A 26,617-nucleotide genomic window follows, 5' to 3' on the forward strand; every position below is an offset into this window, starting at 1 on the left:
TAGCAAGTACACTCTTCCAACAAAATGGGAGATGAGGGTCCAACTATCACCAGCCAGAGTGATCAACACGGAGAGGTTCATTCTCAGGTCATCCAGACCTTCTCACCAGTGCTGGCTTTACTGTTTCCTGCATCCTGCTCTCAGACCACTGCAACACCACCACAATTCAACATAGAGCTGTTTGAAGTAATCACAGCTTCTGTAATCTTTACTTTTTGAAGTGTGATTTTTACAGTGGAGACAGGAGATTGACCAAAAACTGACCTGAGGCCCTGAGGAAAAAAAAAACCCAAAACTGTTAAATATTTTGATGTTGACATTAGGGTATATAATTAAAACAGCAGAAGGAAGGAAGGAAGGACAAGCAACTATGTTTTACTGCCTCCTTAAAAGCTGTAGCTTGTAGAAAACATTAAATGGGGCTTGGTATAGTAGCACATACCTATAATCACACAAATACACTGGAACTGGAGCCAGAAAGATCAGAATCGAGTATGGTTACAAGGAGTATGTTTCTCTAGGGATACGTGAGCCCCTGTCTCAAACAACAACAAAAATAAATAGAAAGGAAGAGAGGGGAAGAGGAAGGGGGGAAGATGAGGAGTATGGAGAAGGAAGCAAGTGAAATTAAGTTGCTATTTTAGGGAAGGGAGAGATGGCTCAGAAATTACAAGTGTCTGATAGTCTTCCAGAAGGTCTGGATTTAGTTCTTAGCACCTGGTGACTCAAGACCATCTGTAACTCTAGGTACAGAGGATCTGATGCCTTCTTCTGACCTCCTCCAGAACTCACATGCCTGTAGTGTACTTAAACTCATGTGGATATGCACACAAGCACAAAATAAGCAAGTAAATGAACAAATGTAAAAATAATTTGGAATTTTACTCCCTATCATCTTGAAAACAACATCTTAAGATTCTATCTCTCTCTATATAGAGATATATAGACATATAGATATACCTCCAAGACAAATAACAATCCTATTTCATTTATTACATTTAGTCAACCCGTCATTGAATTTCTTCAACTCAAGTCAAAGGAACAAATAATTTCCCTCTTTCTTCTTTCATTTTCCTGGCAGGCTCAACCTTCAAGCCCTGAGACCTACAACAATTGTTCCTCCTATGGACACTTTCTCCTTTAGGAAATGACATAGTGACACAGGTAAAAGGTGATTTGGGTAGACCGCTGTGTCAGAAATTGTCGGGATCTGATTTAGAGACCTTGCTTTTGTCAAGAAAGACAGTTGGATGTCTGCTTTAAAGAAGGACTGGGAATATTTTCATCAAAGGTTTGAATTGAAAAACGGTAGGAGGTAAATATCTGAGATGTTGCCCAGAAAGACTGCAGTCTCTGTGCAATTACCATTAACACAGGGCAGCGGCTGCTCGATGGAGTAATTCAATCTGGTGGCCTACATTTCATCACGCAGCAATTCTGAGCCAAGACATAAAAGGCTGCTGGTGTGTGTGTGTGTGCATGTGTGTATGTGTATGTGTGCGTGTGTATAGGTGTGTGTGCATGTGTGTGTGTATGGGTGTGTGTACATGTGCGTGTGTCTGTATGGGTGTGTGTATATGTGTGTGGGTATGTGTGCATGTGTGCATGGGTGTGTGTGCATGCCTGTGTGTGCATGCATGTGTACATGTGTATGTGCGTGTGCGTGTGTGTATGGGTATGTGTGCATGTGTATGTGTGTATGGGTGTGTATACATGTGTGTGCATGTGTATGTGTATGGATATGTATGCATGTGTATGTGTGTGCATGTGTATGTGTGTGCATGTGTGTGTGTGCATGTGTATGTGTGTGTGGGGGGTATGTGTTTGCATGTATTTGAATGATTGGGCTCTCTTTCCCCAAATCCTGAAATTTTGGATGTTATTTCCTTCACAAGGCCCAATCATGCATTTCTGAACATTTAACAAAGGAACATGAGATATTCCTCTGATGGAAATATGCACTTTTGACATTTGTCACAGTGAAGTTTTATGCTACCTTGTCAACAACGGAAAAGAACTAAATGTAATGTGTTCTCACATTTATAACCCAACACAGAGAGGATGCACTTCATATCATGACACACAGTGGGGAAGTAGTTTTTCTCCTTGTTAAAGATGCTTGACTAACACATAAATGAAATATAACAAGACATGCATATTTAAAGTCTAAAGTGTGCAAATTTGGCTATATCAAAATTTTCTTTGTCTTTGGTGTCATCATCCTTGTCCCCACCTTCACTTTTAAGGCAGGCTCTCTCACTGAACCAGCAGCTTGCCATTTCGGCTAGACTGGCGGGACAGCAAGTAAGATCCCGCTGTCTGTTTCCCCCAGTGCTGGGGTGATAAGTGAAGCACTACACCTGGAATTTATGTGGAACCTGGGATTTGAACTTGGGTCCTCATGAATGCAATCGAGTACTTTATCCAGCGAGCCATCTCCCAGCCCTGTATCTGACTTTTTCTAAATCCCTACCCTGTTTCCCAAAATGGTAGTGCCATGACACATTCCCAGCAGTAGTGAAGGACAGCTCTAATGCCTCAGCATCTTCACCAACACCTTTAGGTGATCTTATAGGTATTCAGTGCTTCTCACTTGTTTTCCTTTAAGCACTGAATGACAAACAGGCTTACTTGATTCTGGGTTATCTTTTCAGTGAACTACCACTGTAAACATTCTGTGCATGTGTGAAAGTGAATTTTGTTTTCTTATTACCACTAATTAAGATTCCTTTGCTACTTTTTTCCTTTATCCTATGAGTTTTCCCTCATCAAATGAACATTCCGAACTCTAGGTGAAATTATCACTTAACTCTCTTGTCAGTATCACTAGAGACACTCACTGTGTATATTGTTTGAATATGAAATGAAAGCTCACACTTGGAAGGCCTGTTGACCCTAATGGGCTGTGGGGAAGTAGGAGGATACCGAGGGCTCTGACTTAGTTCATAGGTAGATTCATAGAAAGATTCAAGTGGAGGCCTGAGCCTAACTTGAAGAACTGGAATACTATAGGTATGCCCGGGAAAAGCAAAACTTTGTCCCTGCTTCCTCTTGTTGTCTCTTCACTTTCATGCCAGCATGCAGTAAGCAGTTCTCACAATACCCAGTTGCCCTCGTTCACCTTGCCCTGGCCTAAAGCGACAGTCAATCAAGTCAATCGAGTAAAACTCCTCCTCCTTCCAGTGCTGGGGCTCAGCCCTGGGATTATACATATGCTAGATATCTCAGTCTTTTTTTGATTCTTCAAGTTTTGTTTGTTTGTTTGTTTGTTTATTTCACTTGGGATAAAGTCTTCTCAGTTAGGCCAAGTAGGCCTGGCTGGAACTTGCTATATAGACAAGCGGGCCTTTAGCTCACAGAGGTCCATCTTCTTCCACCTCCCGAGTACTGAGATTAAAGGCATATATCACCACAACTGCCCTGTTTTATTTTATTTTATTTTATTTTTGATTTTTTTTTTCGAGACAGGGTTTCTCCGTATAATCCTGGCTGTCCTGGAACTCACTCTGTAGACCAGGCTGGCCTTGAACTCAAAAATCCGCCTGCCTCTGCCTCCCAAGTGCTGGGACTAAAGGCATGCGCCACCACCGCCCGGCTTATTTTTGATTTTCTAAAGCCTGCTCTGTCCTGGACTATGCTGACTCCAGGCTCTCAGACCCATCTGCCTCTGCTTCCTGAGTTCAAGGAGTAAAGGTCTACACCACCAGACTAGTCATAGTCAGTTAAAATAATGCATAGCTACTTATAATTTTCTCTTTCTAAATCCTCTTTCAAAATCTTAAATGTAACTCTGTCTTTGATTCTTGTGCTCAGATATATGGATTCATAGTTTGCATAAAATTTGGAAAATTTTCAGATATTCCTTCTCTAAATATTCTTTTTTCTTTGACGTTTCCAATTATACATTATTTGGTTAAAGGAAGTTATCACCCAGTTCACTGATGCTCTGCCCATTAAATTTTTTTTCTTCTCCCTAATTCACTCAGTAAAATTCCTACTGCTGAACCCTCACTGTCACCACTGTCACCAATCTGGTAACACAGTATAGCCTGCTGTCAACTTTCTGTATTCTTCCTGTCACACTATGTGTAGTTTTTATTCTACAAGTTTAATTTTACTCTTATACAATGGAGATTTTTCAAATATGTGGAATACTGTAATGATAACTTTTGAAATCTCTTTCTGGGAATACTGACATCAGTATCAGTAGTAATTGTGTGTGTGTGTGTGTATGTGTGTGTATACATGCATGTGTGCATGAGTGAGCGCATGTGTATGTGTATGTGTGTGTGTATGTGCATGTATGCATGAGTAAGCGCATGTGTGTGTGTGTATGTGCATGTGTGCATGAGTGAGCGGATGTGTGTGTGTGTGTGTGTGTGTGTGTGTGTGTGTGTGTGTGCGCGCGCGCGCGCGCACAAGCATACATCCTGCTACCTTCATGTGGTTGGTTCTTCCTCGGGGCTGCTGGTGGTCTACTTAAATGCAAGAGACAGTTACTTAGTTCTAATAACTGCAAACATCTGAATCTTTCCTTGCTTACCAGACTATAGTAGTTACTTTTCTGTTACATTCTCACAGAAAGGAAGTAAGAAAAGAAAAGGATTGTTTGGCTTACAATTCCAGAAGAGGCCCAGTTCATTAGGGTGGCAAAGACACACCAGGAGGAGCATGAGGCCAGCAGGGTAGTCAGGAAGCTGGCTGGTCAGACTTCACCCATAGAGCAGGAAAGAGAGTGAGAGAACAGGAAGTGATCCTATACAAACTCAAAAACAAACTTGGTATAGTTTGTATAGACTATACAACCCCTAGTAATACATTTCCTTCAGCAAAGTTACACCTCCTCATGGTCACATAACCTCCAAAGAGTGCTATGAACTGAAAATCAAGCACTCAAATACATGAGCCTTTGAGGGTCAGTTCATACTGAAGGCACAACAAAGACTCTCAGTCTTCTACAAACACAATAACTGGAATCTCCTTACCCTGCTGAGGCTTAAAATCCCTGCAAGGCAGACAAGGACAAACAGGGCTCATCGCCAAACTTGTTTAATTTTCTTTCAGGCAACACTGCGCTTCACTACCCAAATCCAGTGTCTTACATGGAAGTGCGAGGACTCTCGCTTGAGACTATGTGGATGCTCGCTTTAAAAAAAGTACAGGTGATATGTAGAGAGGTACACGCTCATGTAGTCTATACTTGTTTTCCACAGTCTGTCCGCTACACTGCAGTACACCACCACAGTCAACGGTGAACTGGTCAAAGCACATGCCAGGGATATTGCTTCTACAGCTTTCATCTTGGGATGAAAAGGTGTAACCTGCTTGGCTGGCTTCACTTATGATATGATGGCTTCAATTTCATCAATCATAATGTATAGTTCTGTATTCTAGATGTCAGAGTCTCATACTTGCATGGCTGGTACTTCAGGTGTATACCATCAAGCTAGTTTTAGGTCGTGCTAGGGATAGAACCCAGGGCTTCACCTATGCTAGGCAGGTACTCTACCCACAGAGGTGCAAACCAGGGTATCAATTGTTTAGTATATGTATGTTGGGCGTGTAAGGTGGTGAAAGGGCATGGGCACATGCGTGGAGGTCACATGTAGGACTCAGTTGCCACCTTTCAACAATGCTTTGGGTATTTAGTCACAGAACATAAAACAAAAGCTAGCCAGGAGGCATCTGACTTCATCAGAGGCTGATGATGCTAATGACAAATATCATAAGAATGCTTTGAGACTTGGGTTAAGTCTAAATTTTTGCAAGTTAAGACATAAAACAAAGAAAAACCCTGGCTTCACTCATTGTTGTTGCTATTCTAATTGCCTGTTTTGAGCACAATTGCTCAAAAACAGTATAAATGAGAAAAACTGCTCTTGGCAACTTGGTCTGATAAAAGATTTTTGTGTTCCTGTGTCCACTTCCAACCCATAGCTTCAATTCTTCAGTTGCCCACCATAGGCTTAGTAACCCAGGAAAGCTGTTCTCAGAGCATTTGTACAGTGTTTTGCTAACTACACATGATGAACTTTTAAAGATTTATTTTATTTTTAACACTGAGTTTGTGTCTGTGTCTGTATGTGTGTGAGTACAGGTACCCACAGAGACAAGAAGAGGGTCTATCATATGCCCCTGGAGCTGGACGGAATGGTGGCTGTGACACAGCTCAAGTGGGAGCTGGGAACTGAACTCAGTTCTTCTGCAAGATTGGAAAGTGCTCTTAACCACTGAACCATCTATCTAGTACTCCTTACATGATGTGAAGGACTGAATTAGAAAGCCTCTGAAACTGGAAGGAGTGTTGTTCTAATAAACTTGCAAAGTAAAAGTACTTACATATACTAATCCTCAAATTCTCAGAAAGAAGAAGCACTGAGCTTCTAACACTTTCAATACACTTAATTAAAATAAATGCTTACAAAAGCCAACTGAGAAGCATTTTACAAACTCAAAGTTATCTTATGTAGGTACTCCTTGACAAGCAAGACTACAGCAAAAATGTTAGTTTAATAAAAACAGATAGATCTTCCCAGATCTATTGTAGTACATATAATAGGCCTAGTCAATTTTAATCCACTTCTGTACTAATAACTAATTGAGAATTATTACCACTTTATATTACATCTTATTTTTATGTTTCTTTGATCAAATTTAATCCATATTTCAATTAAATAAAATTGTGTTTACCGTAATTTTGTAGTGCATTCACTTGAACTTTACTTCTTTGCTTTTTAAGTGACTCAAAATATTAGATATTAAATATGATGGATATTCATCAGATAATGAGTCCATTTTAATTGTAAATAGTGAAATGCCAATAGCTCATCATCATTTAAAATTTTACATTTTTATTTAATTTTATAAGCTATAGAGAAGGCTCTATCTTTGGGGCAAGGAAAGGAACATGTGCATTTAAGTTATTTTTTTGAAGTTATAGAAGAAACAGAGACAGAGACAGAGAGACAGGGAGACAGAGACACAGACACAGACACAGACAGAGAGACACAGACAAACAAAGACACCGACCAACCTACCACTAGTCTGTTTTTACATGCTCACTCCAGAATACTTATGTTTTGGCGGGGAGAAGAGGGGCTTACATTTAGCAGTATTACACTTTAATTTATTTTGTGAAATCAAAGTAACTTACCTTTTGATTAACTTTCTTCTCCCCTTATATCTTCCATCCCCAATCTCCACATAAAACCTCCCACTCCCAAATTCTCCTTTCTCTTTTTCATATCTCATATGTTATGCTATGGCGGATCCCCCACCCCAATGACCTTTTACGACTTTCCTTGTTATGTCTGCAGGTCTGCAGAACTTACAGGGCCCTATCACTCCTGCTGAACTGTAGGCTACCAACAGATTTTTGAGGGAGGGGCAATCACTATCTTCAGTCAGGAACCTAATAAGGAGTCGACCAGGCTCCTAAACAACAGTTCTGAACCTGTGGTCATACAAAAGCTAAACTATGTGTGTCTCAAAGAAATCAAAACTAGACAGGAATAAAAACCAACAACCAAAATATTCTGATTAAAGAAAGGAGCCTTGTAGAGAGGAGAGAGCTGATAGACATAGGAGGGAGATAGGGGACTTGACTTTAATAAATCAGAATGAGCATTATGCATGGATGACATTTTCACAAAGTAAACCTAATAAAAGGTTCTATACTTCTAAGAGTTGTAACTAAGGATTTGACACTACTGGATAAATACTTTACTTGGATAAATACAATGCTTTTGGATAAATGTAACTATAAAAGCTTTCGGTTTCTAGGAAAGAAACACTTTTGCCCAGGTCAGTGTTTTTAAAGTATTTCTGTCTTTATCTTGTTTCTGCAAATGTAAATATTTTACTCAGGACCTCAGTGAACTTATTTCCTGTATGAAAGAGTGCATAGGCCAAAATTATCAATATTACAACCCTAAAATTTGGAACAAAATGATCTTTAAATACTCACTAATTCACTTCAAATTAAGAATAAACACAGTACAGGTCTTGTCAAGATGGATCAGCATGTGAGTTCATTACCTGGGACCCACAGGGTATAGGGAGATAAATAATCCCTGAGAGTTCTCTGATCTCTAGAAAGATACCTTAGTACATGTGTACCCACCCATACATGGATACAGATAAGTAAGTGTTAGAATAAAACAAAATATTGACACAGTGCATTCTAATAGCATCTGTGCTGGCTAGCTTTATATTAACTTGGTACAAACTGCAGTTTTCAGAGCAGAGGGAGCGTCAATTAAGAAAATACTTCCATAAAATTTGACCGTATGAAAGCTTGTAGGGTACTTTCTCAAATAGTGATTGATGGAAGTGTGATGGGGAGCCCACTATGGGGTCATGGAGACCAGATAAGACTTGACACTGTGACAATCTAGGAGAGGCCATTGACATAGGTGACTCTGTACCAGTTGAAGACCCAGAACTGAAGAGATCATGCAGAGAAGTTGAGGCTTGCCTCCAAGAAGAAAACCCTAGAGAAGCTATTGGTGAAAGTGCAGCCCCGCTGCAATCGAAGACCCTGGCATTTTAGAGATGCCCATGAGATAACCACCAAGAACAGCAGCAACTACTAAATGCAGTCAGTCAGAGCCTAAAAGACAAGCTATATGTGCTGCAGAGGGTAGAACCAACCAAGTGTTCCAAGCCCTCTGGAGGAGCCTGGAAGATGTTGAGTTAATCCATACATTAAATACTGAATCATTTACAAACTTGGGGTTTGGTTTTACTTTGATCTGATTGTGATTGTGCCCTTTTTCTTCCCTCTTGAAATAAGAAAGTATTTATTTTTGATTTTTTATAGGAGCTCATATTTGAGAGACTAAATTTTAAGTTTTAAACAAGACCATGGGTTTTAAACAAGACTGGATTTTACAGTGTTGGAATTTGTAAAGACTTTCGGACTTTTAAAGATGATTGAACTTTTTTATTGTGATTTTATATTGATGGGTGAAAGAAGAAAGAAAAGGTTAAGACTTAACAGTGATGATGGGTCAATTGTGCAAGGGAGTTTGATGTCAACTTGATATAAGTTATAGTCATCAGAGAGGGGAGGCTCGGTTAAAAAACTGCCTTCATAAGATCTGGCTGTATTTTCTTAAATGTGACTGATGGGGGAGGGCCCAGCTCATTGTGGGTGGGGCTACACTTACAGTTCGGTTCTGGGTTCTCTTAGAAAGAAGAATGAGGAAGCCAGGAGGAACAAGCCAGTAAGCTACACCCCTTCATGGCCTCTGCATCAGCTCCTGCCTCCAGGTTTGTATTCTGCTTGAATTACTGTCTTGGTTGCCTCCAATAAACACTGATGTGGAACTATAAACCACATAGCTCTTTTTGTCCTCAGTTTGCTTTTGGGGATGGTGTTCATCATGACATCTTAGTTAATGCTGTGGTATTTAATTCTATCCCCATGCATCCCCCACCTTCAGCTCTAAAGTATCACTTTATTATAAAGTAAGAAAAAGAGAGAAAAAGACTACAAAGGGAGTTATGTTAGCTTTTTGTTGTAAAATTATAGAGTAAGGTGCTTTCTCATTTGAGGCTCCTCTCTCTGATGACTACCCTGTGTCAAGCTGACATAAAAATACCCTGTAAAACTGACCCCTTCTCAACTTGAAACACAAACTCATCCCTGGTAAGCCATAGCCTTTTCTTTCTTCTTCATCCACAACACCACATATCAATATAAAATCACAATACAAAATTCTAGAATCTTAAAATGCTCCAAAGTCTTTAGAAATTCAAACACTGTAAAATTCGGCCTATTTAAAAATCTGAAGTCTCCTTTAAAATTGAAAATCACTTTAAAATTCAGTCTCTCAAATGTGGGCTCCAGTAAAAATAAAATTATAAAATACAGAAGGCTCTCTACATATATATCTGTATGTAACACTTTTTAAATTGAAACAAACCAAAGTAAAACAAAACTCGTTCACATTTGACAACTTAAGTCCTCCTAATCAGACTGCTCATCAGCACAAAAGATGAGGTTTAAACACTCTGTACATGTTCAGTGATCAATGAGGTCAGCCTTTAAGTGTGCACACTTGGGACAATCGCTTGACCCCTGCTGAAGTAGCAGACCAGGGTAGGGGTTGGAAATCAGGAGATAGAAACAAATGAAAAGTGTAACATTGCAACTGATGTAGAAAAGTAAAATGGAACCAGCTAAGAAAGTGCTCAAAGCCAGAGGACGTCTGACAGCCTGAGTTCTCCTTCCAGACAAAGGAGGAATCATGAGTTCCACATGATGAAGACACATCATACCAAAACTTATGGGAGACAATGAAAGCAGTGGTAAGAGGAAAACTTGTAGCTCTAAGTGCCTCCAAAAAGAAAATGGAGAAAGCTTACACTAGCAGCTTCACAGCACACCTGAAAGCTCTAGAAAAAAAAGAAGCAAATACACCCAAGAGGAGTAGACGGCAGGAAATAATCAGGAAATAATCAAACTCCAGGCCGAAATCAATTAAATAGAAACAAAAGGAACTATACAAAGAATCAACAAAACCAGGCGCTGGTTCTTTGAGAAAAATCAACAAGATAGACAAACCCTTACCAGACTACCCAGAGTGCACAGAGAGAGTAATCAAATTAATAAAGTCAGAAATCAAAAGGGAGACATAACAACAAAATACATCTTAAAATAATTATTCAGGCCGGGCGGTGGTGGTGCACGCCTTTAATCGCAGCACTTGGGAGGCAGAGGCAGGTGGATTTCTGAGTTCAAGGCCAGCCTGGTCTACTGAGTGAGTTCGAGGACAGCCAGGGCTACACAGAGAAACCCTGTCTCAAAAAAACAAAAACAAAAAAATATTCTGTTTGTTGAATATTAACAGTTAAAAAAAATTCTACAAACAAAAAGAAAAGAAAAGATATATTTATATATACAGCAAATGAACTAAAAATACTAACAGAATAAAATACTTTGACGACTTCGGTTTAGAGTTGAGATTCTAACTTCCTATGATGCCATCACTGAGTGACAGCCCTAATTTTCCTAGGCAATTCTATATGTATCATGAGTATAATGCCTACTGTAGGACCCTCTACCTATACGTAAAAGGAAAATACCCTCATTGGGGATTGAATTGGAATAAAGGATTGCAGAGATGGCTTAGTGGTTAAGAACATGTACTTTGATTAAGGAGGACCTAAATTCAGTTCCCAACACCCACATAAGATGGCCACAACTGTGTCACTGTAGAGCTGGAGAATCTGACATCCTCTGAATAGCTGCCTATTCAGGTAACTGGACACATGTACAGATATTCACAATACTTAAAATAGAATTCCTCTTTATTAAAATTTGGAAATGAGTAACACTTTGTGTGATGGAAATCTGCATGTCATAACTGAGGCAAGTTCTTGAGGTGCACCAGTGATGTTAGCTGTGTTTCCTGGTCTGATTTCCTTCAGATGTACAGTTAGAGCAATCATGGTGTTCAGTCTTGGTAAGAGTTTATGAGCAGCCAGGCAGTGGTAATACATACCTTTAATCCCAGCACTTGGGAGGCAGAGGCAGTCAAGGCCAGCTTGGGCTACAGAGTGAGTTCCAGGGCAGCTAGGGATACACAGAGAAACTCTGTCTCGAAAAAAAAACAAAAAGCAAAACAAAACAAAACAAACAAAAAAAGAGTTTATGAGCTGTGATCAATACAGGAACTATTAAGAGTGCTGCACAAACCAGAGCTGATGGGCCATCCTGTGTTTTTCAAGGGTTCCTTAAAAATCTGAGGCAGCTTTTTGAATTGAGGTCATTTTGCTTTACAGCGCCACACCAAGGTGACAGTTTACAAGCCCTGACAGACAGCTGTCACCTACTTGAAGACAGCCACTCTTCCCAAGTCACCATGATTTAGGACCCCACAGTCTCAAGTACAGAAGGCTGTGTTTTTTGTTTGTTTCGGTTCCCATTCAAGGACTGTAGATCAGCCATTAGTAGTATGAAGAACAACACTTTCAACATGACTGCTACTGAGCCTAATTAATAAAGGAAAATCAGAACTCATTCATTAGTTTGCTAAGTGAATTACGTTGGTTAGGAGAGATTTATAGCACCAGTCCTTGGGTGACTGCTGGTCTTCCAGAGTGTATGGGTACAGGACCTGACAGTTTATTAACTGTGCTGTGTCTAACAGCATGCCACCAAGGTGCTTTTGTTAAAACGACACTGTTACTCTAAATGGATAAACAGTTTTATACCAGCAAAATGCATTTTAAATGTTTGTCTTCTGATGGCAAGTACTGGGAGTCTGAGAAGAGCCTCCAACCATCAGAGCCTCCAATCACTCCTGTTTACAGCAGCGCTGACTACAGGAAGATGTGACACTCAGAGCAAAGAAACAGCACTCCTCCTGTTAACAAGCCCCAGCTGTGTGTTCTAATGTTGTTCACAATAATACTCTTGATGACTCACCAAACTCTCATATTAAGGGTAGGAAAGTCATCTTATTTACACTTTGGGTGGAGATGGACATGTACACACACACACACACACACACACACACACACACACACATATAATAAGCAAAGTCCTTTGATCTGAAAGATTCTGATTAATTCCCAATACAACTCTAAAGCATCAATTATACACACACACATATACATAGATTGCCAGTGCTCAGAGCACATTGTAGACCTTGCTTGTGGCTTATTTGGTATATAATATAGTTCATATCAACTTATGTAACATTTGTGTGATATGGGCATCTAGATACTTAAGGCCATTTTTTTTTTTTTTTTGATTTAGTGACTAGCTGTACTCTCTGGGACTGTGAGTCCTCTCAGATAAGGCTCTTACAGGTCACCTAGCTATGGAACAGGAGAAGCCAACAAATGTAATTTCTCTGTAAATACACATTTCTACATGAGCAAAATTTAGCATGAGAAAAAAAAGAGAAACGCCCAATAATGATGAATAATTCTTAATAATGAATTAAAGAATGTTAATTCTACACAAAAGCCTGTCTTGACAATAGATATCTGACACTATGGGTAGGGTTACCACTCAGGTTATTACACTGTCCTTGCATTCCCGTGACACCACTGGCAGCATGCAGGGGGCAGCATGACCAACAGGAAGTCCTGGGCCCCTGTGGCAGACATCACTGGCCCTACAGCGCAGACACGGACTATCACAAATGATGTAGCTTGTTAATTCTCTTTTCTCCTAAACAATTTTTTTCCTCCTTCAGATCTTTAAGAAACACGGAACTACTGGCTATCTCCTCACATTCACGAGGAGTATGTAAACTGTCACCCCACTCCTTAATAGACTTGAGAACCTCCCATGCCAAGATGTCCTGCAGCTAGCGTGAGAGTCAGGACTGACCGTCACGCTGACAGGATGAAGACCATCTAGGAGCAGGTGTGCTGACATCACAGGACAGCTCACTAGAGTCAGAATTATCCCTTGGCCACGTGGGTCCTGGAGACTGAACTCAGGCTTGGGAGCAAGCAATGTCATTTGCTAAGCTAACTCACCAAATCTCTTCAAGGATTTTAAAAGTTATACTTCAAAATTATGGTCACATGGGGTCGGGATGGGACTTGATGGCACAGTATTTTTCCTGAGGAAAATTATCCATACTAGGAAAAGAAGGTAATCATTTGTTCAGAAGGTTCTAGACAACAATAAGATGACTTAAAAAGTATAGGTGATAACTCACATGTTGAACATTATTTTTAAATGAATACCTGAAATGCTAAATATATATATTTTATGCCCAAACTATTTGTTTGTTATTTATCTATTATTTGCTGTTTTTCTCTTGGGTTGTAAGAAAAACTAATGCAGTCAAGTGAGCCTTGGTTTTGCTTGTCTCATTTATAACAGGTCAGTAAATTCACTTCCTCCTCATCTCTTTTCCACACAATGGCTTCTCCTGACTTGTCTGTCAGTACTCCTACCAATTAGGTTGTTCTGTTTTCAGATGAGGTCTCATGGAGCCCAGGTTGGAAGTGAATTCTCTACATAACTGAGGATGGTGTTGAGCTTGTGGACCTCACGCCTCAACCTCCCAATGGTTGGGATTGCAGGCAAGTGACATCATATCAGCTTTGAGGTTCTGAGGGATGGAACCCAGGGCTTTGAGCATGGTAGGAAACACTCTACAAACTGAACTGTGTATAATACTCTCATGAGTCAATTATTTTTAAAGTGTTATGATCAAACATTTCAGGAGAGTAACTTGAGTGAAGAAGGATTTTTTTTTTTTTTGGACTGGATGTTTTAGAAGATCACAGACTTGACCATATAATTACGTCTGGAGTGAGCTTGTGTATCACATTAGCTCCAGTGTGTGGAAGAAGCAGTTCCTTTTTGGCAGACAAGAGGAGACAGACAGAAAAAGCAGCAAATGGCAGCCATAAGCACACAAGAGTCCCAAGTAGATAAGTATACCTCAACACGGCTTCCTTTAGCTATGCTCAGCTCCTAAAAGCTTCTAGAACCTTCCGAAATAGCACAAATAACTTGTGACCCTGAGTTTGACGCATTCAGCATTTTGGGAAGCATTTACTATTAAAACCAAAACAGTATCTGCCTTCTTCCAGAAAATGATACAGTCAACCCAATTCTACTTTGCTAAGCTATTTCTACTTTTTTACTCTTTATTTTTATTTCCAATTATAGCTAAGTATGTATGTGTGTGGGTGCATGTGTGTGTGTGTGTGTGTGTGTATGTGTGTATTTGGGTGGGGAAGTGAGTGCACGTGTAGAGTCGATGTCTACTGAGTCTAGATGAGGGCTTTAGATTGAGCTGAAACTATAGGTAGTCATAAGCTAAATGATGTGTATGTTGGTAACCAGATAGAATCAGGCAAGAGCAGTAAGTGCTCCTAACTTATAAGACATCTCTTCAGCTCTCATTATACTGTTTCTTGGTGTTTTTATCTCTGTTGTTCTCTCTGCCTCAAAGCTTGGTCCATTTTTTTCTGTTAAACGTCTAACATTAAATTCTCTACAATTTAAGAAGTTGTTGTGGTGCCAGAAGATGCTTTGTAAGCTTCAACGGGAGGAGAAGATAGCTCTACAGACGTTACAGAGGCACTTATGTCTCGGGAGTAACCAAATACTTCTTAACAATACCTAAGGCCTGCTCACAATGAGGGAAATCAAATATGGTTCCAGAAATCTAACAAAATACCCGTGGCTAGCTAGTAAGACCATAGGATATAGAATATAATGTGTTACTGCCACTCTCCTAAATCAATATAATCCTGTGTTGTAATTCTTTTCCTTACACACAAGGATAAGTGTAGCTCCCACCTCTCATCAAAGAAGCTTCTTTTTGAAGGAGATGGAAACAATTAGAGAAAGCAACAACCAGTCAAAGTACAGAAATCCCCTGGCAATGCAGTTCCCACACCCAATGGATACATCTTCAACACAACTGCTGCTTCCAAGCCTCAGCAGCATCGAGGACGAGAAGCAGAAAGGCTGTACAAGCTACATAACCAAGACGCCGTATGCAAGATTACATATTCTGGATATGCCAGCAAGGCTTCAACCATGATGCCTCAAGAGTATGGCAGCTTACTAAGACCCAAACAAATCCAACACCAGTTTACATATCAGCATATATGGAGAAATCTCATAGGGCCCCACCCTAAAGGAATGACTACAAATGATTACAAATTGCTGAGAGGTAGAGGGGGGTAGGGGAGGGAAGAGGACAGAGAGAAAGAGAGAGACAGAGAGAGAGAGACACAGAGAGAGAGAGACAGAGAGAGAGAGAGAGAGGGAGAAGGGGAGGGGAGGGGAGGAGAGGAGAGAGAGGAAAGAGAGAAGGGAGAAGGGAAAGGAAGGGAAGGGAAGATAAAGAAGAGAAGAGAAGAGAAGAGAAGAGAAGAGAAGAGAAGAGAAGAGAAGAGAAGAGAAGAGAAGAGAAGAGAAGAGAAGAGAGAAAGAGAGAAAGAGAGAGAGTGAGCATGTGAACTAAAGCCTTCGCCAGGGAAAAGCTCCCTAAGTGGTTATCCAAATACCAGATGACCCACCCTAAAAACATACACATGGAGGAAGCAACACTAAATGGTTTCAGCAGATATTTATATATTTATTTGTTGTAATATAAAAACACAATATTTCAAGAAAAAGAGGCCATGAATTTGAGACAGAATGGTAGGGGAGAGATATAGAACGACTTGGAAGGAGGGTGGAAATTATACAGTAACAAAATTTAAAATAAAAATTAAAACAAAGAAATCTAAAAAATTAATGTATTTAATAATAAATTTATAATAAAAATTTAAAAATACAAAGAATTACACAAACTATAACAAATAACCATGGGCTTTTCAGGGTCTATAATTTAAAAAGTAAGAATGAGACAAGGTCACCATTCTGCAGTTTGCACCTGATTCCAGGACGCTCCTCACAATTTGAGTAATATACAGAAAAACAGTAACTACACAAACTCCATCTTAAGAAGGGTAATGCTGTATGACCCCCTTCACCTGCAGTATGAGTCACAGGGTATCTGTGGGCTGGTTTCCTAGAGAACTGTGAGACTGACAATAAGCAAGCCCAAAACATGAGAGAAATCACTGGGGTGAGAAAAGAGATCCCAGCTATGAGGCAGGTGTCCTAAGACACCCAAGACTGTAAGGAGGCTGAGGGTCAATCAGAGAAACAGGCAGGATGTCTGTCCCCAAGCTAAGAGGATCTTAAGTCCCTTTCACAAAAGCTTAAGCTCATTCAGGGAAGTAAATCTCAGTAACTACAGGCTCAGGGCTCCAGCACTTACACAGCCTCAGGACTTGAAAGATGGACCCGGAGGTAAAGTGTTATCCACAAAAGCATGAAGACCTGAGTTCAGATTTTTCAGCACCCATATAAATAACCAGTTTTGGTGGAAAATGTCTATAATCCCAGTGCTAGGAAGGCAGAGATGGTAGGATCCTTGGGAACTCAACAGACTGCCAGCCTAGCAAGCTAATTGGTGAATGAATTCCTGGTTCAGCGAGAGAGACAATCTGAAGGAGTGATGTCTCTCTCCTGACTGTGATCACTTATCCCAGGGACACTTGCTTTGGGCATCACAGAGGAATGCCTGCAACTTAACAATCAATGTCTCAAAACCTGAATTACTCAACAGTTTCTCCCTAACTGCCAGCCCAGACCTTAGACATGTTAAGTGGTCTTGACATCCTTTAAAACCCCAGAGGGTGAAAACACGTAAGAAACATTAACAGATTAGAGGGAACAATGCCATGCCTGGACAGCCCAGAGAAGAGGTCATCCCAACAGCACCATCCCCAGGGTGACAGGTGAAAGCACCTGTGTCTGGTATCCATACACAAGGAGTGATGTACATCCAATCAGACAGAGTCAAGGCCCTCGTGAAAGCTATGGGAAGGGACATAAACTGCTTCTATCCTATGGGTACAAATGGCAAAGCTCTACTTTTATTTGGTTTAATTTGTTAGTGGTGCCCTCAGTCACAACACTGCACAGTCACCTGCCACCAAGTTAATCTCCTCATTTGTTGTGTGACAACAGATACACCCAGAGGATGGAGAGATAACTCCGTGGTTCTATCTCATGATTACTGCTTCTGCCGTGAATACTAGCTCAGTTCTTATCACCTACAACAGGAGTTCAGAACATCTGTAAGTCCAGCACCAGGGATCTGACTCCCTCTTCTGGGCTCTATAGGCACTGACACTGTTGTATACATATTTATCCACAAAGGCACATAAATTCATATAATTAAAAACAATGGAAATGCACTTAGGAAAAAACCCTCAAAGGTACATTTTATTGCTTACTATTAACAGTTCTGTTCCTTGCACATTAATTATGTCATTTGACACTCTATTAGGTGGGTGGTGAAGTAGAAACAGATAATATCAAATACCCTGCCCATGGTCACATAGCTAGTCACATGAATCATTTTGCCACTTTGGACTTCATTACACATATTTCAGAGTGAGATTTTGAGTACATGTCCCAGAAGGAAAGACATCCAGAACTGTTTAAATCAAAACAGAAAATGTATTCAGTGAGCTGACGTTTAAAAAACAAAAAGAAAACCCTATACACACTCCAACAAGTTTCAGTATGCTTGCCAAAAAGGGAAGAAAAACCCAGCAAATTGATTCCAAGTCGCCTATAATTTCATTTATATTTAGAATATGAGCTGAGCAGGGGGTGTGTATGTAATGAGAGAGAGAAAGAAATGGAGAGTGTGAGTGTGTGTGTGTGTGTGTGTGTGTGTGTGTGTGTAACACTCACGGTACTCAAAGCCTCCCCCAAACGTGCAAAGTTTGTTCCAATCCTTCTCTATTTTGTCTACTTTGAGAATCCTTTGCAATATGCTTATGTAAATAGTGCTCTTCACTGCTGTTGCCATCTCTCAAATCTTCTGCATAGACTGGAAAACTGACAGACCTAAGCAGACATCTTTGGAACACAAAACCAGGAAGACATAAACAAATATAACCAGATCAAAAACAAAGGTTTCTTCAAAGCCCTTCAGGAAAACAAGACAGAAACAGTGGAAGAACTGAAAGACAGATATAAGCACTGTTGGATTTGCCCAAGAATAGGCAACTGTAGGTAATAACCCACACACCACTGCCACACAAATATAGATTCCATGATGCATGGATTTCAGTATCTGTCTCATGAACAAGCAAAACTTCTGGGTATTCACCTTCATTTAGTAAAATCTCTACTCTAGGTTAGGGGAGCAAACAGAAGGTTCTGGACTGAAGAAGGATATTGAAGCAAGGGAGAGTGTTTTTGTTGTTGCTGTTGTTGTTAAACAAAACAAAACAAAACAAAAAAGTTCTTCCTTGTTAAGATCCAAAGGTAGGGACCTTAGCCTTTCCAAACCCAACAGTTCATGATGTAATGATAAGAATTAGCTCATCTGTGGTGATTCCCACATTTCAAAGAGTTGTCAAAGGCAATTAATGAGAAAAAAAATCAGTATGAGATTCAACCTGATACTGATTCATCTTCATTACAAACTTAGGGAGAGCCATTCTCATATACAGACCATGAGCACAATGTAAACAGTATGTCTCAGGTGGGAGACAAGGGGGCAATCACAGAAGCTGTAAATATATTATTTCCATTTAAAAGCAGGAGATTCACCAACGTGAAAGGAGTACTACACACGATATTGTTGGACTGACACTGGAAACAGAGCCCGGTTTTGATGAGGGCTTGGCAACTCCACTAAGGATTTTGCAGGGTGATAACGGAACAATGCGGGATTGGAAACACATTCCGCAGAGGGGCATTTTTATCATAGCTGAGAGCAGAACAGACATCTGGTACTCATCTTCTCCATGTACGCTAATAACATGACAGCTCTTGAGATAAGCAAAGTAAGTTGATTTTACCAAAGCAACTTTAACAAAATGAGTAAGTTTTAAAAACTAACCAAAGTTGACCCAGCATTTTTAAAAAAAAATGTATCATTAGGTAATAAAAGCATTCCAAGAACTAAGGAAGTAAAAAGCAAAACAAAATGTGGATCCTTGAAATGACACTCTTCTTTCAGGGTGATCACACTGACAATATAAACAACAATAGAATGTTCAGGCTGTACCTGAAGGTGGTAAAGGGGTGGCTTTGGCTCTATTTCTGACAAGGAGGCGGGGTGAGGACAGAGAGCACGGAGAACAGGCACCAGAGCCTGCAGATCTTACTTCCAGCATTGCAACCCACACCCAGCCTGGTGTGAAGAGATGGCAGATGGGACGACGTCTGTTCTTTCAACTGCTGAAGCAAGACACTGAGCGTATCCTGCTCCTTCTGTAAGCATGAATATTCAGCCCCACTGCGCAGAACCACCATCAGAGTGCTAACTGCATGATGAAGGGCCAGAGCCATCCTTAGCATGCTCTTGGGTTATATAGATCAAGACCAAGTTAGTAGGGCCAGGGGAGGGTACCTTTTGGGACAAACTTAGGAAAGACTTGATATTCACTGAAATGATGCTGATTTTCATAATTCAACCAGAAATGCAGTTCGAGAAATGAATCACAAGAAGACTGATAAGTGATGTTAAGAGGACAACGTTAAAAGCGGCTGAACCAAATTGGTATTTATTGGCCATGGTTTGTAGCATGTGTTCTATCTTGGGTATTATAGTATCAAGTGTTACTTCAGAACACAATCAAGTGCCTGTAAGTACTAAAATACACAGTGTTTTGCTATCTTGTGTAAATAATGACGGTTTGTAATTCTTCCTCATTTATACCTTGAGAAATACTGAACCCACAAAGGATAATTTTGTTATAAAAATTTAATGAAGTAATCGTTTCTTTGTCTATGAATGAAAGAGAGTGTAATAATCCCAGAAATATATTTCCTCCATCCCTTGCCCTCCCCTGAGAACAAAGTGTAAGGATCAGGACACATATAATGCATCTGTATTAGCCAAACTGTGGAGTGTGGTGATTGTTGGCTTAAAAGATAGCTACCAACTGAGTACAAGGGAAACACTATTGGAATGCTACCTCCCCTCACAATGAAATAACAGAAACAGAGAAGCTAGTCACTGTGCACAGAGAAACTCTTTAGAGTGCTTTGAAGAAGTCAAATAATTCCATATGTAATCTGACTTCCAGCAATTATGGGATTGGGTTTGCAAGGGCAACCATGTTTCTCCATATCTCTTCAATGTGCTAAGTGCCCCACCGAGGCAAATGCCTCCTGATCCTTAAGGCCCAACAGGTTAAACCCTTTAGAAATAAGACAATCCTCAATGAAAGAGCGGAAATCAGTGAGCTCGTTAGGAGCAAGGGGGATTCCTTGGGTGTCATTTTTTCACACTGTAATGAGGATTTGTTATAGGAGCAAGCTGATGGCAAGAGGAGGCGCGCAGGTGGAAGTGGAGATGGACTTACGAAGTAGCCTGTCCCCAAGCTGGAAGGAGCTGAACTCTGCAAAGGAAGCACAGAGACAGAGTGGAAAAGTCAGTGGCCATTGTTAACATGTTCCCATCCACACAGTTCATTACCAGCCTTTTGTGAGGTTTTCATCACACATCACATGCCCGCATATGAGACCCCTTGTCATCTGCTGCTGATACATACACTGTGTTGCTTGATTTCCCCCTTTATATCTCTCAGCGACTCAGAGATGCTAACGTGCTATTTACTAGATTCTGAGCTTCTGCGGTGGACATAATTGCCAATTTATTTGACAGGCAGCTGGGTAATGAATTAATGATGGCATTTCGCCCTGCACTGAGACTAAACAGGCACGTGGCAGCCTGCCTCCCCGACTTCCTGACATTCAAGGCCCGGGTCTCAAGCTATTTGGTTTTGTGGCCGCAGAGAGGCAGGCAAGAGGAAAAAAGCCCAGACTGACTTGAAAATGAAAAGCCCAGTGGGTTTGGATGACTTTTTGGTATATGACCTACTTGCCAGTTTATTCCCCGAAGGCTTTGGTTTAGCACACACTTGGCACTGTGCAAAAATTAGACATTTTGTAAACATAATTAGTTGACTAAAATGCAAAGAATCCGTGGGCGGAGAGAAGCAGTTTTTCTCTCAATAATATAAATTCAGACTGCCACAGTTCTCACACAGTGAACCAACTGAAAATCAATAGTTCCCAACTGAACTCAGGGTATCAAGTACTGAGGGGAAAAAAAACCAAAGTTTGAATACAAAATTCACTTGTATATCTTTCTATCACTATACATGTATGTATGTGTATCTATGTATATATGTATGCCTACATTAGTTTATGTGTACTATATGTGTACAGGTGCCCTAAGAAGGCCAAAGGGTATTGGATCCTTTGGAAGTGGAATTAAAGGCAACTGTGAGCTCTTGAGGAGAATGCTGGGAACCAAACTTGGGGGGGAGTTAGTACTCAGTCATCTCTCCAGTCCCCACCTCCCCCCATTCTGAGACGGGTTCTCATGCAGTCTAAGTTTTCCCGCAATTCCAGAGGTATGCACCACTGCACTCCTTTATGTAATGTTACTGATCGAATGAAGGGCTTACTGAATGCTAAAGTATTTGCCCAATCCTCTACCCAGTTTTTGGACAAGGCTAGCCTCTGACTCTGTAGTCTAGACTAGCCTCTGATTCCCTGTGTAGCTGAGGCCAGCCTTGATCCTCTTGAATCCCTGTCGTGAGTGCTGGGAAAACAGAAGTGTACTACCACACCTGGTTTAAACGTTGCCAGGGCCTCAGGCATGCTAGGCAAGCATTCCACCAATGAAGCTGCAGCCCTAGGCCTGTATCAGTTTTGTTTATATGCTTTCTCTAAAACTTGTCCTAAGAAATTGTTTAACTTTTTGTCATCCTCTTCGTGAGTAACGGAGGCACGCCATAAGCTGGAAATGAAAATAACCTGATGTCTTTAATTTCTAGCTCAGCAGCTTTGTAGTAGGGCTGCCCAAACCTCCACAGAGAAGCTCGATGGCCACCCTAATTCAAGAGTTATTAACGTTAGCTGATCCACTTGCATAGCCAACCTCCTATTCTTTAAACAAAAGGTAGGAGGGGAATGTGTGCCTATTCATCATGTCTTTTACATAAGATGCACTGCAGAAATGCAGGTTAAAGTGATGTATAAATACATGGATTATATGAGGGAGAAAAGGCTAAGGAGAATTTGGCATCTCTGTAACCACAATAGATATGATTTCTGTTGATTGTGAACTGAGAAGGTGTATGAGTTACTGTTCTTATTATTGTGACCAGCTACCTGACAAAAATCAACTTAAAGAAGGGAGGATTTATTTTAGAACTCCATTTGAGGATAAAGTTCATCATAGTGAGGATGGCATGTCAGAAGGCCCTAACTATACTGTGACAGCAGTCAGGAAGTAGAGACTAAGAAGGAAGTACAGGCAACCTATAAAATACCAAGGCCTACCCTTAATGAGTCTCTTCCTCTAGAGCAAGGCTCTATCTCCTAATGGGCCCACAACTGCCTACAACTGCACTGCTAGCCTTAGACCGATTGTTTGAACACATGGGCCTGAGGGGGACGCTTCACATTCAAACCTAGGAGAAAAGTATACAACTTTCTGACCATCTCCACATCAAACAAAAACAGCATGCTTCAAAGAATTCCTACAGAAAAAATTCCTCATCTTGCTGTTTTCTAGAAGCTCAGAGGGATAAAGCACAAGGTGAGTTATGTTGAGTGTGTGATCCATGTTTAATAAATCTTGCTAAAAGGCAAATAGCTCCCAATGAACCAGAGTTCAGTTCCCACCTCCCAAATCAGGTCGTTTAAAACCACCTGAAACTCTACCTCCAGGGGATCCAATACACTTTCTGATCTTCCCGGGTACCTGTATACCTATGACACGCACACGCACACACACGCACACGCGCACACACACACACACACACACACACACACACACACACACACCAAAAAACAACCAATAATCAACAAAAATCCTATGTGTTCTTGATTCTATAAGCAGGAAAGGGGAGAGAGAGAGGAGAGAGCTTTCAATCCATCCACTGTAGTCATGGAGACTGCTTATAGCAGTGGCTGACCATGTGACAATGTCACCTATTTTTTGCACCCCAGCCCTTTTTACAGCAGGCAAAGGTGGAAGACAAGTTAGCTTTCTACCAGCCTGGAGTCCTGCCTCTAGGAAACAGACTCATTTTAGGATGAATGACAGACAAGCAAGGGGATTTGTTGATTTCATTCACCCAGCTTGCTGAAAATGTTTCATCCCAGAAGTAGAAGGATCACTCCAAACCAAGCTTCCCACCCCCTCCGCGCCTATCATCGCATTGTATACCAAAGCAAATTACATCCTTGAGGTCTAAGCAAGTTCTGATATGCTCATTTTGCATATATATTGTGCATTACTTGGGGAGCGGGTGGAGAGGAGGGCTTTGTTGTGCATGTTTGCTCTGGCCATTGTTTATGCAGGTCTGACTGAATGAGGGAACAGTGGGTATCATTTCAATTTCTGATGTCAACATCAAATTACTTATTTAATTTCATGCCTGGTGAAGCATTGTATAGCTACACGCGGAATCATTTCAGTTCATTTGTTATGCTGTGCTTTCGCAGCGATTGGCTTGCCTTCCAACTGACAGCTTTAATTACGACATGAATTTGATTGCACTGCTGAGGAATTAACATAATGCAACAAAGCATTTAAGCACCCTGCCTTATCACCCAGCTTCCGCACACATGGTTACACATACACACTGATAGACACAGAAACAAGAGATGCTAGAACCTCCTGAACATTAAAGGCATACTGGAATCTGCCTCAGTCTGTAGAAGGAATACATGTAGAATCTTAGCATCAGAGGCTATCTACAATAGCTAAGGCACTGAGCATACCATTTCAATAATATTTTGTCATTTGTATATTCAGTTTTTGATTTATGAATAATGGTCTCGTGTATGTCAGGTTGACCTGGAAATTGTTAGTGTGGCTGATTATCTTAAAAAATTATATAAATTCTCTCTACACATGGAGAGGTATTGTGCTCATAGAAAGCAGGAAAGGCATCAGATTCATTGCAGCTAGAGTTACAGGTGATTGTGAGCTACCCAGAGTAGGTGCTGAGAACTTAATTTGGGAGACCTGTAAGAGTACCAAGTGCTCTTAACCAATCAGACATCTCAAAGCCCCCCTAAAACTTCTTTAGCTTATTTGACTATGTACACGCTTGCCCGTGTGTGTGTGTGTGTGTGTGTGTGTGTGTGTGTGTATCAGAAGTATACATGATGTGGGCACTGAACCAAACCCAGGTCCCCATGCTTACATGACAAATAATTTTTCAAACCATGTCAAGTTTAATTAGTGCTAGAAATAGAACCTAGGGCTTTTCCCATATTAGACCCATTCTTCCAAGTGAGTTGAATTCTTAGCCCTCTTTCTTCATCTTTTTATACGTAGTTTTAGATTTGTTTATTTCAGTTTATGTGTATGTGTGTTTTATATATACATATATATATATACACATACATATACACATATATACACATCCATCCACACATACATACATACATACATACATCCTGTCTGGTGCCCTCAGAGACCAGAAGAAGGCATTAGATGCCCTGGATCTAGAGTTGCAGAAGGCTCTAAGCTACTATGTAGGTACTAGAAACTGAACGCAGGACCTCTGTAAGTTCTCTTAACCACTGAGCCATATTTTCACTGCTCCTAACCCCAAGCCCTCCTATTTGAAGGGTAAGGTTGCTGGCACTAAGTAATTGTGTTTTAAATTCCTGGTAGCTGGGTGGTGGTGGCTCATGCCTTTAATCCCAGCACTTGGGAGGCAGAGGCGGGTGGATTTCTGAGTTCCAGGACAGCCAAGACTATACATAGAAACCCTGTCTCGAAAACAAACAAACAAACAAAAGTCCTGGTAGCAGACTTTCAGAAAATACCACCAACACCTGCTTTCTACCAAATATATATGGAGTTAACATTCTCTCCTTCCCTCCCTCGCTCCCTCCCTTTTCCTCCACTGTCACATTTTTCTTTATCCTTATCATTGCAGCTGAAACATATAAACAAAAGCAATGCCTAGCAAACAGACTTCTCTGTCCAGTGCTATATTCCCAAGGTTCTGGCTGCAGTCATAGACAAACAGGGAGTAGAAGTTGGAAGCATTACTCTCCCAGGGAAAAGCAGATGATCCCGTGTTAAAGATTCTGTAACTCACTGGTTCACTGCATAAGCAGAGGCACAGGCCTGTTCTCCCAGCACTTTGGAGACAGAGGCAGGTGGATCTTTGTGAGTTCTAGGATAGCCAGGGATGCATAAAGAGACTCTGTCTCGAAAACAAAATATTCTATGACTCCAAATGTTTGAACTTCCTGAGGATGGAGGGCTAGAATGTTACAGACCAGCTTCAAATTATAGTGGAATTGGAAAGCCACTCACTGTCAGTCTCTCTGTATGACCTACCACCATAGTATCCTTAAGACAATGCATCTCTCCCAAGTGTATCCTTAGCAAACTGTCAACTTCTCTCAATCATTGCTGACCCTCTAACAGTTTTCCCCACACTTGCTGTAACCTGTGATCCAAAGCAATATATTCAGAAGGTGTCTTCATTCATGGCTTTATTATTTAACCATAAAAATTTCAACCAAGCTTTACCATGTTGGGACATGGTGTTAACAGTGTCCTGAATCTGTCTTCCTAGGACATGGTCATTCATGTTTGACCCGAAAATAAACACTCTCCCATTCCCTTTGAGGTAAGACTTGTGTCTTTCTCCAGCAACACTAACAAATCTGTGTGAAGCTCTGCCTTCTTGCTACTCCAAAGGACTAGCAAAATATCTTGGCTATCTATGGTCATTCTCAGTTCCAACATAAATCATAACTGGAATTATTTGAAAATTTGAACCATTTTCCAAGTCAGAAATTACATAAGTGCCTCTCAAACCTCCAAACCACAGAAAACAACTGTGCTACAAAAAATGTTAGGAAATGTGTTTCCACAGCTTGAAATGTGCTGTGATAACAGAAGGCTCCCTCCCTTAAAGTGTTGTACATCAGAAAGACACCAAGACTTAGAACAGGGCACATGTGCCAATACCCAATCCAACAATTCCACAGAAACATTTAATGATGTTAATTTTTCTATATTTCTTCAGGCAATTAATTTTT

The 26,617-nt window shown here is 40.6% G+C and overlaps 1 protein-coding gene across 6 annotated transcripts in view; it reads right to left on the reverse strand.

Moving 5' to 3' along the window:
- Auts2 (activator of transcription and developmental regulator AUTS2) overlaps positions 1–26,617 on the reverse strand; it is a 1,106,086-nt gene that overhangs the window by 577,234 nt on the left and 502,235 nt on the right. For all 6 annotated transcript variants that reach the window (XM_031342055.1, XM_031342053.1, XM_031342058.1 and 3 more), the window contains exon 4: positions 20,887–20,922. In XM_031342055.1, the coding sequence (XP_031197915.1) occupies positions 20,887–20,922 (36 nt within the window). The remainder of the gene's footprint in view (positions 1–20,886; positions 20,923–26,617) is intronic.

The sequence above is a fragment of the Mastomys coucha genome, unplaced genomic scaffold (assembly GCF_008632895.1).
Source record: "Mastomys coucha isolate ucsf_1 unplaced genomic scaffold, UCSF_Mcou_1 pScaffold22, whole genome shotgun sequence".
Taxonomy (NCBI): Eukaryota; Metazoa; Chordata; class Mammalia; order Rodentia; family Muridae; genus Mastomys; species Mastomys coucha.